At 39.1% G+C, this 18,104-nt stretch overlaps 1 protein-coding gene across 3 annotated transcripts in view; it reads right to left on the bottom strand.

Annotated features, from left to right (window-relative positions):
* Positions 1-18,104, bottom strand: part of LOC140717089 (lysine-specific demethylase 5B-like) — a 144,549-nt gene that overhangs the window by 17,364 nt on the left and 109,081 nt on the right. For all 3 annotated transcript variants that reach the window (XM_073030277.1, XM_073030275.1, XM_073030276.1), the window contains 4 exons: positions 15,062-15,238; positions 13,541-13,648; positions 10,801-11,310; positions 5,404-5,521 (listed from right to left, as the gene is read on the bottom strand). In XM_073030277.1, the coding sequence (XP_072886378.1) occupies positions 5,404-5,521; positions 10,801-11,310; positions 13,541-13,648; positions 15,062-15,238 (913 nt within the window). The remainder of the gene's footprint in view (positions 1-5,403; positions 5,522-10,800; positions 11,311-13,540; positions 13,649-15,061; positions 15,239-18,104) is intronic.

The raw sequence follows: 18,104 nt of genomic DNA, 5'->3' as shown, positions 1-18,104 counted from the left end.
TCCCTCACTATCCTTTTGCTATTATATAACTGTAGAAACCCTTTGGATTTATTTTCAGCTTACTTGCCAAAGCAACCTCATATCTTCTTTTAGCTTTTCTAATTTCGTTCTTAAGATTCATTTTACATTCTTTATATTGCTCGAGCACCTCATTTACTCTATGCTGCCTATATTTATTGTAGATCTCCCTCTTTTTCTGAACCGTTTCCAATATCCCTTGAAAACCATGGCCCTCTCAAACTTTTAACCTCTCCTTTCAACCTAACAGGAACATAAAGATTCTGTACCCTCAAAATTTCACCTTTCAATGACCTCCATTTCTCTGTTACATCTTTCCCATACAACAAACTGTCCCAATCCACTCCTTCTAAATCCTTTCGCATCTCTTCAAAGTTAGCCATTCTCCAATCTTCTCCATAATTATATTGAAACTAATGGCATTGTGATCACTGGACCCGAAGTGCTCCCCAACACATACCTCCGTCACCTGACCTATCTCATTCCCTAACAGGAGATCCAACACTGCCCCTTCTCTAGTCGGCACCTCTATCTATTGCTGCAAAAAACTATCCTGCACACATTTTACAAACTCCAAACCATCCATCCCTTTTATAGAATGGGCTTCCCAGTCTGTGTGGAAAATTAAAATCTCCCACAATCACAACCTTGTGCTTACTACAAATATTGGCTATCTCCTTACAAATTTGCTGCTCCAATTCTCTCTCCCCATTAGATGGTCTATAATACACCCCTATAAGTATTACTACATCTTTCCCATTCCTCAATTCCATCCAAATAGTCTCCCTAGATGAGCCCTCTAATCTATCCTGCCAGAGCACCGCTGCAATATTTTCTCTGATAAGCAATGCAACACCTCCCCCATTGCCCCTCCGATTCTATCACACCGGAAGCAACGAAATCCAGAAATATTTAGTTACCAATCACACCCCTCCTGCAACCATGTTTCACTAATAGCTACAACATCATATTTCCAGGTATCAATCCATGCTCTAAGCTCATCCACCTTTCTTACAATGCTCCTAGCATTAAAATAGATGCATTTAAGAAACTCTCCACCTCTTCCTCTCTGTTTATCCCTAACAGTGCAAACAACTTTATTATCTTTTTCTTCCTTCTCCCCTACATCTTCGGTCTGAGCGCTCCCCTTCTCTATCACCTGCCTATCCTCCCTCACACACTGTCAGCAAGCTTTCTCTATTTGTGAACTAACCTCCTCTCTCCTAGTCTCTTCAAATTGATTCCCACCCTCCAACCATTCTAGTTTAAAGTCTCCCAAGTAACCTTAGCAAATCTCCACACCAGGATATTGGTTCCCCTAGGATTCAAGTGCAACCTGTCCTTTTTGTACAGGCCACATCTGCCCCAGAAGAGGTCCCAATGATCCAAAAACTTGAATCCCTGCTCCAATCCCTCAGCCACATATTTATCCTCCACCTCATTCCATTCCTACTCTCACTGTCATGTGGCACAGGCAGTAATCCCGAGATTACTACCTTTACGGTCCTTCTTCTCAACTCCCTATATTCTTCTTTCAGGACCTCTTTCCTTTTCCTTACTGTAAATTCCGGTGTAAAAGCTGAGAATTTGGCCCTAAAGTTTGGTCCTAAAATTAGGGGGTCGGCTTATAGAAGGTGCCAACTTTGGGAAAAAAAAATACACGGAAGACAGGTTGTATTTATTGGCTGTTTTTAAGTCAAATTGGTTCCACTGTCGATGTATGAATTCTTTGGTTTGTTTAAACTCACATCTCGTGGCTGGAGCACGGCCATCAAACCACCGGGGATGACTGCAAAGTCCATATTTTCAGCTTTCAGTGCTGCTTTTGTCTCACCTGACAAGTGCGCTTTGAACATGTCCCAGACAAGTAGTGACTTTTCCTTCCTGACACCTTCAGGATGTCGACACCACACCTCTTTAACCCACTTCAAGCAACCCGCTTCGTCCATCCGGCATTTTTGAACGTAAACAACACCCATGGGAATTTTCTGAGCTCTCTGTTTTTTGTCTCAACACAAGATCACGTCTATTCATAAATCGGGTGCACCAACTTCGCGTAGCTTTGAAATTTTCACTGACCTCACGGTGTTTTTCGTCCCATTTCAACACTTGAACTCGAATCATTTCTCTGGTAACAATGTATCCTGATGATCGCTGGTGACTCACCCACTCTACAACTTTTGCTTCCAGTTCTGGCCACTGGCATGTTTTCCCGCGGTTTGCACATTTTGTCTTTGGCATTTCCCTCAGCGTGTCCTCTGCCTTTCTCCACTCTCTCACTCTCTCTCGTTTGCACTAAACTTCTTAGCAGCTGCAGAACTTAGCAAAATCAACAATCTTCAGCTCGAAGCCAGTATCATATCGCATTTGTTTTAATCTTTTGTACATGGTGGTTGCAAACTCAATATTGAGTACACGTACTGATCCCGCCACCCCATGTTATGTTTTAACGAGATTGCTATGGGCGCTAAATGGTTTCACGGGGGTTACATTTCAGAGGATTCTTTTCCATTGGAAACCTAATCCAAAATTTCTCTCCCTGATTTATTAATAATTCGCCTATAGTGCTCTACAATGTGTAGGCCTGTTTTCTGAGCAGGTACTGGTTCACAAAATTTCCAGGGTCCGGATCCAGCAAAGCTGAGTGATCCAGCTTTGATCCAGCATGTGAGATCTTGTGTTCTTTTCTGGTTAAATCAAAAACCAATACAAAAGGGGTTGGCTTATACAAAGGTAACAAGAAAAAGTCACTTTTTTAACCTTGAAAATGGAAGGTCAGCTAATACTCCAGAATATATGGTATGTCATTGGTATCTATATGTACCACAACCTCTGGCTCCTCACCCTCCCACTTCAGGATATCTTGGACGCGATCAAAAACATCCCGGACCCTGGCACCAGGGAGGCAAACTACCATCCGGGTCTCCTGACTGCGTCCACAGAATCGCCTATCTGACCCCCTAACTATCGAGTCCCCTATTACTACTGCCTTCCTCTTCCTTTCCCTACCCTTCTGAGCTACAGGGCTGGACTCTGTGCCGGAGACATGGCCACTGTTGCTTCCATAATTCATTAAACCAGAAATTCAGGTAGACCAGCTACATGACACTGACAAGAATGGGTCAAAAGCCAGGTATATTCTGCTCCAAATAACTCATCCTGTCTCCCACAAGCTTTCTAATTGTCTGAATGTGTAGCTCCAACAACACTCATCAAGTTTAACAGCATTCAAGTTAAAGCATTCCACTTAGCTAGCAGCTTATCCACAAAGTCAAATGTGCATTTCCTCCCTGACTGGCTGGAGAGCTGAAGGGTATCTTCAATCTTACTGCTGCAATCTGAGTTCCCACCTGCTTCAACAGGACAGCAATTATGCATACCCAGGAGGACCAGAGTGCCACGTATCTATTGTAATAAGTACTTCAAGACATTGTTATGCATAGAATTAATTCTTGCCAGAGCAGGGACCTGGACCCTCTGCAACTTGCCTTCAACAACAGTTCTACAGCTCACTGGCTGTTCAAACTCTACTTTGGAATTCAACACCATCATTCCCTTAGTGCTAATCAACAAGCTTCAAAACTGGACCTCTAAACCTCCCTCTGTAATTGGATTCCAGATACCCCCCATCAGGAGACCACAATCATTGTAGATCGGTACTAACATCTCCTCATTGACAATCAATAATGGTCCATCTCAAAAATGTATACTTAGCCATTAGTTCTACTACCTCTATACATGACTGTGTGGCTAAGCACATTTCACATGCTATTTATAAATTACCAATGACACCTCCGCTGTAGGTAAAATCTCACATCATAACAAGAGCCAAACAGGAGTGAGATGATTCAAAATTCCTCAATTCATCTGAAGTCTCTCCAGAGGAATTGTGTGCCTGTTATTGCCAAAGTCTACAAAAAATAGTGGATATAGCCCAATCCATCACAGGTAAAACCCTCCCCGCATTAAGCGCATCTACTTAGAGCAATGTTGCAGGAAAGCAGCGTCATCAAGGAACCCCCAACATACAGGTCATGCTTTCTTCTTGCCGCTGATATCAGCGAGGTGGCACAGGAGCCTCAGGACCCACACCAGCAGGTTTAAGAACAGTTACCACCCATCAACCATCAGGCTCTTGAACCAAAGGGGATAACTTCACTCACATTCTCGATATTTATAGCTTATTTATTATTTTCTTTTTGTATATGCACAGTTTGTCTTTTACAAATTGGTGGTCTGTCTATCTTGCGTGGAGTTTTCATTGATTTTATTGTATTTCTTTGTATTCATGTAAAAGCCCACAAGAAAATTAATCTCAGGGTAGTAGATGGTGACATATGTACTTTGACAATAAACTTCCTTTGAAGTTTGTGGTTTTCTAACTTTTTTGCTGTCTATAGAGAACCAGCTGACAAGTATAACTAGGGAACAACTCCATTAGTCTGGGCATACAAGTAAAAAGTTGGTAAAAGGCTTCTACCTTTTCTCACTTAGTATAGTGTTCTAATTTATGGATAAAGAATAGAATGTCACGCGCTACAGTTACCTGTCCATTACCTGTCTGCACAACAGCCAAAGGGGAGATTTCCATACTTTGTACCATGGGCAGAAGTGTCTTAGGTTAGGGCTTTACACCAAACAATGAATAGCACCAAGCTCATTACACTACATCTTTCTGCTGAAATATCACTGGTCAAGACAAGCACAACTTTCCAGTTGTGAGGCTCTTGTCTTTTTCCATCTCCCAGGGTTACATCTGTGAAAAATCTCTCATAGAATTGAAGAAACAATCAGGGAGAAGGTTATGTAGCAGCCACACCTGGACTACCAGACTCAAAAACAGTTACTTTCCCCAAGCAGTAAGGCCAATTAACACTTCCAGATGACATTATTTCAAGTCAATAATTTTATGTACAGCATAGCTTCTTTATGGGCATATATAATATATATGTAATATAATGTATATAATCTAATGTATTTATATCTTTTTTTTATTATTGTGTTCTTTATCATTTGTGGGGTTTTTTTGTGCTGCATTGGATCCAAAGTGACAATTATTTCACTCTTCATACACTTAACAATCAAGATTCAAGACTGTCCTGTATACATGTCCTAATCAGAGAAACTTGACTTCTACCTTCAGGAAAGGAATATTCTCTACACATGATTACCAAGAGGTACTGCGGGCCTCTCCTCTTTCCAATTCTGTCCACAACTGGATGTTTTTGCAATAATGAGCCACATGAGAATACAAAGGGAAATAGTTCTTATTAATCAGAATTATTTTCCAAATGGAATCAATTACTAAAGATGAAAGTTGAAGAATTCTAATGAAAAGTATAAGCTGCAACCCCACTGCCAGATCAATATACATTTCTTACAAACCTTGAGATGGGATGTTCTTCTGCCATGAAGGTCTGGAACCTCCTATCTTCTCTTCTTTTTGTGAAAGATTCCTATTACAAACTGCAGTAAAATACTTAACCTCTTTGCCAGAATTCACCTGAATAGATGAAAAATAAGATCTGTGAATACACTAAACTGATTTCAATTGGGTTTTGGTGTTGGAGATTAAGAAATAATGGCAAATCTCTATATAATTGGAGGGAAGATAGATTTAATAGAGATTCAGGGGTGAGAAACAATCATTGATGGTTGAAATGTGTAACATATGGAAAATGAGGATAATTCTATCAAATTACTAATCTTCATCTTCATTCTTAGTCAAGATAATAATTAGCAAATCAAAGCCAATTTATTGACTGTTCAATGATAAACCAGTTAATCAGCAATTGCATTATGAATTGGGTATCTCAGACATGCAGAAACATTTCCCATACCCAAGAATTTGCAAATCATACAGGCGAAATATCCATTAACAGCTGCTGTTCCATAATTTGAGGGATATATTTTCCAAGAAATCTCTGCCTTTTAGCCTGGATTTATCAATAACATGATAGGGGTATTTAAGGATAAGAACTAGCATTTTCCATGCTGCCCATGACCAAATAAATAATAAAAAGTCTTTATCCTTCAGTCATAAGGGAGACTGCTGCTTCATGAATGTGACTCCTACCCAAGTTAATGGCTACCAATGTGCATCAGGATTTGTTTTGTATCCAGGTATTACTTGAGCATTGAATACAAATGCATTTTGACAGTGTGACAGGTAAAAAAAATTATACATCAACATGAATATCTTCAACAACTCGCATGATGTGTTTCCAGAAGGCTGAAGATACATTGTGTTGGCCATGTAGAGTTATTTAGTAAATAACCTCTCTGGGAGATGAGAAGAAAGTGATGGTTTAAGTATTCATGCGGCTGTAAGATTCCCATTTCATATGGTTAGAGATCAGTCTGAATGGTTTAATTCTGTGTCAGCTGCTCTTAGGATGGGCCCAAACAAAGCATTTCATTTATTGCTCTATGTTCAATGACAACATCTTTCAAATTTCTTTCTTCATTGTCATTATGCACCAACAACAAATTCTTTGAAACAAAAAACACAAAATGCTGGCAGAACTCAGCAGGTCAGACAGCATCTATGGGAGGAGGTAGTGACGACGCTTCAGGCCGAAACCCTTCATCAGGAGCCTTCTTTGAGCTCTTTTGGTTAAACGACAGAAGAATGTGGGAAAGTGATCTCCCTGATGAGACTTTTTCCAGTGTGATCCTGGCCATTTTCCCAGCCAGCTAATAAGGCACAGTTCCCTCTGCACACTAATAGCCGCTGTGACAGTGATATTACAGCCACGAGGCCCTGCCCCAATCCTGGTTCTAGCTATTAAATGGCTGCAGAAAGTTGTAAACCAGATCCATCATGGGCACAAGTCTCCCCAGCATAAGACTACAAGATATAGGACTGTTTCCTCATACAGTCCAAAGATGTACCAATTGGTCATTGCAAATTTTCCCTTGATTAGGCTAGATTTATTTTGGGGGTTGCTGCTGGGCAGTACAGCTCAAAGGGCAGGAAGACCTAATCTGTGCTGTATCTCAATAATAAATAAATGGACATCCCTCTATATTGAGGTTACGCCCTTTGCCCTGGACTCATCCACTATAGGAAACATACTCTCCACATCCACTCTTAGGTTTTCAATATTTGATCGGCTTCAAAGAGATTCCGAAACACAATTTTCTAAACTTTTCTAAAAGTTTTCTAAATTTTCTAAAAGTTTGCAGTACCCCATTGGTCTCCAAAGTCCATTGGCTGGCAAGCTCATGAGTCTGAGTCTGTACTCCAGCTTTCAATCATGAACTGCCCACCTCACAACAGATCTACTATGAATCCTAGAAATGATGCAAAATTCCTCCCAGACTGATGAGCAGACAAATAATATAACCATTGAGATAAATTTTAAAACCTTAATATATTCCTACTGTTTTCCCTTTTCAAATTTCCCAAGCATTTTGAACTGCCCAAATCTTATTAATCTTATGAACAAGTCTTGCATAACACTAACATTATCAAATAGCTTATCAAAATCTTGATACATCGGATGACCTATCCCTTATCTACCCTGTATGTTTTCTCACTCTCAGAAACCTTTGCATTGTCAAATACAATTGACCTAGTCATGTCAACTCTGCCTAATCCTTTGATTTTCTCTACTTAATCATACCATGATTTTCTAAGTACCACATTAACACATCATGAATGAAGGATTGCATCACCTTGTTGGTTTATGATGCCCTATTTGCCCGGTTCTTAATTTCTGAAAACTGCTGTCATATCTTCTAGCTTAATTTGGAGAATTTTAGAAAGTTAACACAAATTATCTCTGCAACATACTTCATTAGAACTCGGTTCAATTTTTATTCCCTTACTGCCCAGTACTTTCTCTTTTGGTGATCATGTTCCTCATTGCCTTTAAGCACTTGTCCAAATGTTCTTGTGGAAGTCTCATTTTGAAAATGATGGCAAGCTACTTACCCAGCTAGGGGTGCAAAGCTAAACCTAATACTATCTTTAATCCGTTTTATATACTTAAAGATACAGTGCAGAACAGGCCCTTCTAGCCCAATGAGACGCACTGTCCAGCAACCCACCAATTTAACACTAGCCTAATCATATCACAATTTACAATGACCAATTAATTTACTAACCAGTACATCTTTGGACTGTGGAAAGAAACACACACGCAAACAGGAAGAAAGGAAAAACTTTATTTAAACCGGGGATGCCGGAATTCTGCTCCCAACTCCGATGCCCCGAACTGTATTAGCGCTGCACGAACTGCTACACTTTCATAAGCATGCTTACAAAAGTAATCACCAAGTTAAAAAACTGGAACAAAAATAATCTACACTTCTTAAAAATGTTTGCACATGGAATGTGGTAACAATTCTAAGTAATTTTGAGGAGTCATTTCCTGAAGCAGAGTGATTTTAGCAGCAGAGGTGTTACCAGAGTACTATTAGATAGGGAGACCAAGAGTCCTGATCCAGCAACAAAGAAGCTAAAGTCCTGTAAGCTATTGAACTGCATTTTATGGATGGCAAGCAATGGCAGTGATTTAGGATATAAACATTTAGGCAGGTGATTTGGCAGGCATTCAGATTGTTTGCTTTGAGTTGGACGGTGTTGGATTTCTTAGGAGAGCCTCACTTATAAAAGCGTGAAGCAACACCAACATACAGCAGGGTTGCCTTGATGACAGTGAACAAGCTTTTGGGAAGATGGGTCATTCACCTCAGAATATCTAATCTCCAACCTACTTTTATCTGGTTGACTCCTTTAAACTTCTGGGCAGAATAATGTCCATGACTTTGATGATGTGGGATTTGGAAAGGCAGTGGTTACTAAAGGAGGTGCTTGATAGCCTTGAAGATGGTGTTGCTCAGCATTTTGTGCAACTCTTTGAACCTTTTGCTGCAGTGAGCACAAACCAGTTGTATTGATTCTACAAGCGTCTCAATTGACTTCAGTGAAAGTGCAACCACGATTCAATTTATGATCCTTATTCTGAATGTCCGAAATAGTCAGCCTTTAACCTCATGATAACATGGAGACTTTGAAAGGAAAGGTATTGATAGAAAATCACTTCACCTTCCTGCTGGGAATTACAAAGTGGCACTAGGGCAAGGTGATTCACAGCTCTAGAAATCCAGCTACAACTACATGTGAGGCTTGCCCATTTACCCATGATTGTGTATGCCCTCTGGGTGTGTAGCTTTTTGCCAAAGTCCCATGGTAAGATGGTAGGTTGATTGGTTACTTCATTTTTGTATAGTTAAGTAGCCAAAGAATTAAGAAAATATGAGGGAATAAGTTGAAGGATTATAGCAAAATGAAGATTAGGGAAATAGGAGCCAGTATGGCCTTAATAAGCTCCATTGTATTTTTTTAGAAAAATTCTTTATTTTGCCATTTAATCAACCCTACTTCAGAAAGTTGCTTAAAACTTATTGTTCCCCTGAAGCTGAAAATATGTTTGCCTCCTTATATGCTCCAAAAATCAAACTGGGCACAAAATCCTTTTCTATCCGGGGGCTGATTAGATAATGGAGTCCACTCTACAATTGAGAGAATTCCAGTTAATTGGCCATTGGTTAATCAGGACAGCCGCTTACTTAAGAACAAAAACTAAGAAAATGGCCAGGATTAATTTGGACACTAATGGACTTAATTGGGACAGGAAACTGCTAAATAGTGTTAGTTGTGTGAACTTGTGTGGCTGTTAAGACACCACAGTGCTTAGAACGAACAGTTTTTAAAATAGCATCAGTTATATGTGATTGTGTTCAAAAAGGAGGGATTTTTGTCACTGATACTTAACAAGAAATAAGCAGTGAGACAAGTCGGAACTGTTTTGCTCACAGCAGTTTCAAGCATCCCAGCTTCACGATGCCAGAAATGGAATGAGTGAAAATGAAACATTTCATGACTTCAACAAGTTGAAAACTATGAAGAATTTGAAGGAATCAACAATTACCTTGAATGCTACAATGAAAATGAAGATTTGGAAAGTGCAATCACACAAAGCAGTCCATTATCTACACTTGGTGTCTGCACTGATTTTGTTCATTTACAATCAATCATATGAACATAGTAGAGTACATACAACACACACAAAATGCTGGAGGAACAACAGCAGGCCAGGCAGCATCTATAAGGAGAAGCACTGTCGACGTTTTGTCAGGGTCTCGGCCCGAAATGTCGACAGTGCTTCTCCTTATAGATGCTGCCTGGCCTGCTGTGTTCCACCAACATTTTGTGTGTGTTTGAATTTCCAGCATCTGCAGATTTCCTTGTGTTTGCTAGTAGAATACATAGATTAATTCCTCCATTATTAGAAACTAGTTTTATAGTACTGTAGTAGTACTTGTTAGTGTTCTCATTTGCTTTATTTCAATTTAAATACACAATTTGTTACTCAATTAAATGACAATTTTTTAATATACCTTTTTACCCATTTCCATGGAACTTCAATAATTTGGGCAACTGCTTCATTGAGCCAAAATGTACTGGTCCCTATGTGTCCCAGTTAATCAGAATCTGCTGTATTAAACTTTTTGGTAACATCCAAACATCATTTCATGGATTATATATGGTCTTTCATCCTGAATTTTGATTCAAAAATTAAGGACAGCAAGAATTGAAGTGTGCAGCCATTACCATTATTAAACTTAAATTCTGCTGTAGGATGATATAACTGAGAAGGCAGAAAGAACTCAATATAGATGTCATGCTTTGGGGACTAACAAGTGAGTGTCATTTCCTTTTCTGAGAAAGAGATGCTTGAAATAAAGAAATTAGCTTTAGTCATGACTTACCTGCAAGTTGCATTCAGACACCCGCTTTTCTAATTCATTAGCGGCCATTTGTTTTGTAATACCTGGCCAACACTGGGTTGCTACTTGTGAGGTGATTGGGGCTAAATGCAGTTCATTTGTGCTGAGAAGCTGCTTTGCCCGTTGCTGCCAATTCATAGCTTGCTCAAAAACATAATTTAGTGCTTCACCCTCTGGCAGTCTGACTGGAATCTCTTGTAGCTTTGCGAGGAGTGGGAGGATTTTCTCCAAGGACGGCTTTTCTGAGCGTAGACACAGTGGGCAGAGCCAGGGTTCCTCCCCTTGGCAATTACCAGCTGCAGAGACACAATTGTTATGAAACCAGTCCATGCAAAGCTCACACTGCAGCATGGAGCCAGATGGACCTTTCTGACAAATGCACACTTTCACTTCTAAACAATCTGTATCGGAAAGATACTTCATGGAGTTTGACATTTGGAGGGAACGAAAGGATTCCAGTTCTTTCAGTCTGGCTTCATTGTAACATCTTACCTATAAATTAAAAAAATAAATTATTTTTACACACGGTAATAAGCTGTTGCCTCATACATTAACCATGTTAACAGCACGAGTGTTGTTTCAGCACAGCATTGTGGGCCAAAGGGCCTATTCCTGTGCTGCAACTGTTCTGTTCTATAACATTCTTGGCATAATCAATTTATTTAGCCCATCCTGATTCTAAATTTAATTTAAAGCAGCAAATGCAATCTGCATCAATGACGTGGAGGACAGATTTACTGATTAAGTAACTTTGAGTATATCATCTTCAACCTGTCACTGTTACAGCCAGTTGCTTCAAAAAGGTATCAAAAAGAGCAGGGTGAGTTGCCTCAGTGACCATCACATCTACTGTGATGAAATGCTTTGAGAGCTTTGTCATGGATAGAATTAACCCCTGCCCAAGGATCTGAACTCACAAGAAGACTACAGCAGTTGGAAAACTTATTGACTCTACACTTAAAATTGGAGCGCTTGGACAACAGCAATACATACGTTGCTACTGTTTAATAGTTAAAGCTTGGGTGTTCAACACCATCATTTACTCAGTACTAACCAACAAGCTTCAAAACCTGGGCTTCTGTACCTCCCCCTGAAACTGGATCCTTGACTTCCTCATCAAGAGGCAGTCAATGTCGATTGATAACAACATATCCTACTCGCTGACAATCAACACAAGCGTATCTCAATGATGTGTGCTTAGCCCACTGCTCTACTCTCTGTATGGATATGCACAACTCAGACACCATCTATAAATTCACTGATAACACGACTGTTGGCAGAAACTCAGATGGTGACAAGGAGTCGTACACGAGCAAGATAGTTCAGCCACTTCAGCTGCTGGGTATTTCCAGCATTTTCTCTTGCTGATTTCTGCTATTGCTTGTTTTCTGATTAGAAACCACAAAGTAGGAGACTCATCTTCCTGGGTACCACACGTACATGAAAGATGCTAGTGATCTACTTTTTCAAGTGGATGCAGTGCAAAAGAAGCAAAAGTACTAAAGTATTTTGCAGACCCTCAGCCATGTTCAATGGATTTATTATCTACAACTCCAAAAGACCCGAAGTCACCACACATCACACTTCAACATGCAAATACTCTGATAAACTGAGGATCCTCAATTAAATCACACTGACATCTAAGTTTCCAAATCAGAGGGGGGTTAATATATGGGCCTCGAGGAGAAAACCTGTTCAGAAAGAATTGCAGAGATATAAAAATCAAATCTCTGAAAATGATAGTGGAAGTGGGAACTAAGAGAACAAAAAAAGCTGTAAACACCAGCTAATAATGAAAATCAGAGAGAAGGAAATCACGGACCACATGGTATCAAGTTTAATTTAGCATCACAGTCAGCCAAAAGACCTGCTCCTTTGGTATAGATTTCTATATCATCAGTATTATGGAAAAACATTCTAAAAGTTTTTCCATCAAACTGATAGCAATTTATCTAAACAGCTCTAGCAAGAAGAAGCTCTTGAGCCAGGAGAAACACACTACCTTGTAAATGAGATGCAGGATTTTGGGGTAAAAAGATATAATTACATTCATTTGTTCTGCAATAGTTTAAGTGAGTTTAAGTGAGGGGGTAAATATTTAATAGGAATTTGAGGAGCAACATTCTTTTTATTACATACAAAGGGTGGTATCAATGTGGAATGAGCTGCCAGAGGAAGTGGATAAGGCAGCTGCATGGATTGGAAAGGTTTAGATCAATGGCAAAAGCTGGTAAATGGGACCAACGTGCATGGGGCACCACGGAGGGAATGGGCCAGCTAGACTGAACCTGCTGTCATCAGGGTTCCTGAACAATTATTACCCTTCAGTGTTCCTGAACCACTGTGGTTAACTTCACTCAGCTCAACACTGAACAAATTCCATAATCTATGGATTCAATTTCAAGACCTTTACAACTCATGTTCTCAATATTATTTATTGCTCATGTATATTTTTAATTCTTTGTATTTGTACAATTTGTTGTCTTTTGCCTATTGGTTGTTTGTCCGTCTTTGTCCATTTTTCATTGATTCTGGTGTTTCTTTGTATTTACTTTGAATGCTCACAAGAAAATGAATCCCATTTGGTGACATACATCTACTTTAATAATAAATTTATTTGGTTTCTGAGTTTGAAGGGTCTATTTCCATGCTTTGAAATATGAAATCATTAACTTTATACACTAAACATCATCAACACCATGATCATTATTGGAAAACTTACGTTTTCCAGCTTTGGACTTTTCCCTTTTCCACTCTGAAAATGTTCTTTGGATTTCTTGGATCTCTTTTTCAGTCCAGTTGCACAAATATCTGACCTGGGACACAGCACCTACATTAACAAAGCATTAAAAACTTCATTAGCAGCAATGTAATAATGGCAAAAGGATGCTGTTCAACCCTCAGAATAAGAATTTGATAACAGTGTCCTACTGTTACTGGTTTTGAGATAACAAATGTTATCTCAGAAATGTGATGTTAAACCAGTGAGTTTCGAAGATTTGGATCTACAGCAACTCGGGACCAAACTCTTAAATCAAGTAGACAGCTCTGGTGCTTGCTGGCATGGAAGCTTTATGCGAGACACTCAGAATATTGTGCCTGGGTGAGAGGTTTATGTGCATTGTATACACAATATAACCCCTATTAATTTTAAATCGAATTTAAAGTGTTCCAATTTTTTTCCATCCCAAAAAATGCCGTTTTAGTGTGGATGGAGGGTAAAAACGAAGAGAAAAGGCTTTGGTTACGGATTTATCCGGTGTAGTGTGGACGTAGCCTAAAAGTGGCCACTGAGTAATTCTGAGAGCAGAGCATCATTAATCCTGATTTATCCACTCTCCACTCAAGTAGAGCCAGTTAACAGACAATTCCCCATACTATTTAGATCAGCTTAGCATTCGTTTACAAAGTTTGACATGTGATGCTTAATGCCAATAGGACACCAAGGAGCTGTGAATGATGGAAATAAATGCTGGAAAAACAATTGCAGAAGCTTGTTAACAATGAGATTCAGCACAAGATTGGAGGATGAAGAATGGGATTACGGTCAGGCAGAAGTCTGGAAATAATGGATTTGAATGGGAAGGATGAGGCACAGGGTAAAAATAAGATTAAGAACTTATTAAGATCACTGCTCTCTACAGTGGTTGGACACCAAAGGAAGATTACCAATTTGGACTATGCCGTGGTATTCTGGAGATTCACTGCCCTGAGCAAAAACATTAAGAACTCTGGTAAAAAGACATCAAATAGGCAACAAAGGGTAACCATTCCAATGACCAGAGTTAAGTGTTGTTAAGGAAAATAGCTGCAGTTATCACATCAGTTACTCAACCCAGGATATTAATGCAGCAGTCCCTGTGGGTAGGCCCAACAATCTTTTGCACCTCTCAAATCCACAATCTTCACCAAGAATGGAGGACGAGAGCAACAGACACATGGGTACGCCACTATTCTTTATTTGAAAATGTACTTCAGTTTTTCATTCTGCAAACTGCTACCAATAGCCAATACCCAAATGCTTTGACCAGAAATGGTTCAAGGCAGCAACTTATCACTTCATAGGTAATTAGGCAAAATAACAATAATAAATACTGGCCTCACAATTGACACGGATCCTGAAATGTCAATAAAACAAATTGCCATTTCAGTGATACTCAAGTATTAAAATTAAAAGATATTTTAAGTTAAAAGAAATTAAAGGTATTAAAAGAACATGAATAGAATACTCTCCACTCCTTACTTCATAAAGGGAGCAGGTAGAGTTAGTCAGAAATATTTTAGCTGTACTTTCTTTCCAATTCTCAGCATCTTCAAACAAGGACTCAAGTTGAGGAAGTGGATCCAGATGTATTGGGAATACACGACCTCGTGACACAAGTTCCACCAGGGTCTCGAATGGGGGAGGTTGGTCAGAACTCTAGAAATAAAAGATACAAAGGAAAGAAAATAATGATCCTGCATAGACTGATATAGTTAAAAAGTGAACTTGCAAAATTTATTAATTCTCAAAGGTGGGACTGAATGCAAATATTTTACATTTTAGTGGCTAATACCGAGAAGGTAGTACTGAAAAGTACATGTCAAAAAACTTAAAAGATATTATAATAAATGAATTCATACAGTGGTGTTAGAAAGTTTGTGAATCCAAGAGAATTTTCACTATCTCTGCATAAATATGACCTAAAATGTGATCAGATCTTTATGCAAGATCTAAAACTAGACAAAGAACTAACAGACAATATTACAGTATACTTGTTCACTTATTTATTGAGAAAAATGATCCAATATTTTGTATATGTTGGAAAAAAGTATTAAACCTTTGCTTTCAGTAAGTGGCTTGATCCCCTTGTACAGCAATAACTTCAGCCAAACATTTTTGGAAACTGTTGATCAGTCCTGTACATCAGCTTGGAGGAATTTTAGGTCATTCCTCCTTACAAAACTGCTTCAACTCCAGGACATGGGTTGACTTCCTTGCATGAGCTGCTTGCTTCAGGTCCTGCCACAACATTCAGGACTTTGACTCAGCCATTCCAATACACTAATTTTCTTCTTTTTAAACCATTCTGTTGTTGATTTACTTTTGTCTTTCCTTTCATTGTCTTGTTGCATTATCCAACTTCTATTAAGCTTCCCTGATATGCTACCCTGATATTCTCCTGTAAAATGTCTTGACACAATTTTGAATTTATTGTTCCCTCAATGACTGCAAGCTTTCCAGGCCCTGAGGCAGTAAAACAGCCCCAAACCACAATGCTCCTTCTACCATGCTTCACATTTGAGATGAGGTTTTGGTGATGGCGTGCAGCGCCCCTTTCCCTGCAAATGTAGTGGTGTACATGTCAGCCAAAAAGTTCAACTTTTATCTCATCTGCCACAAAACATTATCCATGAAGCACTGTAGAACATCCAGGTGCTCTTTTGCAAACTTGAGCACTGTTTTTTTTTTTGGGAGCAGTGGTTTCCTCTGTGGTGTCTTTCCATGAACATCAATCCTGTTCAGTGTTCTTCTTATAGTGGGCATGTGAACAGACTTTAGAAAGTTCTAGAGATTTTGGCAGGTCTTTTGCTGTTACCCTTGGGTTCTAATTCACCTTCTTCAGCATTGCACATTGTGCGCTTGGTGTGATCTTTGCAGGATGCCCACTGCTGGGGAGAGGAGCAACAGTACCATTTCCTCTATTTGCAGACAATTTCTCTTATTGTGGACTAATTTGATGCATCTCTACAATTCTTCTTCTAAAGTCCTCTGAAAGTTGTTTTGATCGAGGCATCATGCACATAGAGCTCTTTCTTGAGAAGAGCAGGCTGTCAATAACCTGACTTTGTCTTTTTTATAGTGCAGGGCACCTCTACAACCTGCACCTCCAATCTCATCTCATTGATTGGAACACCCAACTCCAAACAGCTTTTGTAGAAGGCATTACCCCAAAGGTTCAAATACTTTTCCCAACAAATACATGTAATACTGGATCATTTTTCTCAATAAATAAATTAACAAGTACAATGTTTTTGTGTTATTTATTTAATTGGGCTCTCTTTATCTAGTTTTAGGACGTGTGTGAAGATCTGATCACATTTAGGTTACACTTGGGCAGAAATTGAGAAAATTATACAAGGTTCACAAACTTTCTAGCACCACTGTAGGTAGTCTCACCTCCATATTAGAGAATCAAACTTTATTGTGCATTAACAGCTTCCAGTGGCATGAACCAAAATAATTCACCAAAATACCAAAATAGAGGAGCTATTGAATATACCATTCATCTTTAACAATGGATTTTTACTAGAGTTTTGATTTATTCCCCAACTATATTTCATACATTGTACGAGAAGAGATTAATATAAATGCTCTCTCCTGTGCTTAAATAAAAATCCATTATTTACTGTACCTAATAAAATGGCCACCCAGTGTAAGTTTGAGGTCTTCTGCTGCTATAGTCCACCCACTTCAAGGTTCAATGTGTTGTATGTTCAGAAATGCTCTTCTGCACACCACTCTTAAATGCATGTTTATTTGAGTTATGTCACCTTCCTGTCAAGCTTGAACATAACTGGCTATTCTCCTCTCACTGAGAAGGCACTTTCACCAACAGAACTGCTGTTCGCTGGATTTTTTTTGTTCTCTGCACCACTTTCTGCAAACTCTAATGCATGAAAATCCCAAGAGATTAGTCGTTTCTGAGATACTCAAATCACCCCACCTGGCACCATCATTTCATGGTGAAAGCCACTTGGATCACATTTCTTCCCCATTCTGATGTTTGGTCTAAACAACAACATAACCTTGACCATGACTGCATGCTTTTATGCACTGAGTTTCTGCCATATGTTAGGCTGATTAGATATTCGCATTGATGAGGTATACATGTGAGTCTGTATTTGCTGTATGTGACTACAAGTATTGCTTTTTGCTCCTTGACTCCTGAGAAACAGTGTTTCGTTTAGCTGTATACAAGTGCATGGTTGAATGACAATGAAATTGAACTAGGTACACCTTAGCAATCATATCAACTGGCATAGCAACTGAGGGATTTATGGATATTTGACAACAGCCTGATCTGCTAGTCCTATAAGCTTGCTATTAGCAACACATGTCAAAAAAAAAATCACATTTCACATTTAACTTAACTTGACCTGATCTCCCACTGCTTTATCAATCCTTCCCAGCATCTTAAAACGGCTCTTTTTATTTCCCTTATTAATTCTGGCATCAATTTACAATGTTAACTAAGTAACACACACAAAAGCTGGAGGAACTCAGCAGGTCAGGGGTATCTATG

The sequence above is a fragment of the Hemitrygon akajei genome, chromosome 27, assembly GCF_048418815.1.
Source record: "Hemitrygon akajei chromosome 27, sHemAka1.3, whole genome shotgun sequence".
NCBI classification, from domain to species: domain Eukaryota; kingdom Metazoa; phylum Chordata; class Chondrichthyes; order Myliobatiformes; family Dasyatidae; genus Hemitrygon; species Hemitrygon akajei.
This window is presented reverse-complemented; position numbering and strand designations above follow the sequence as displayed.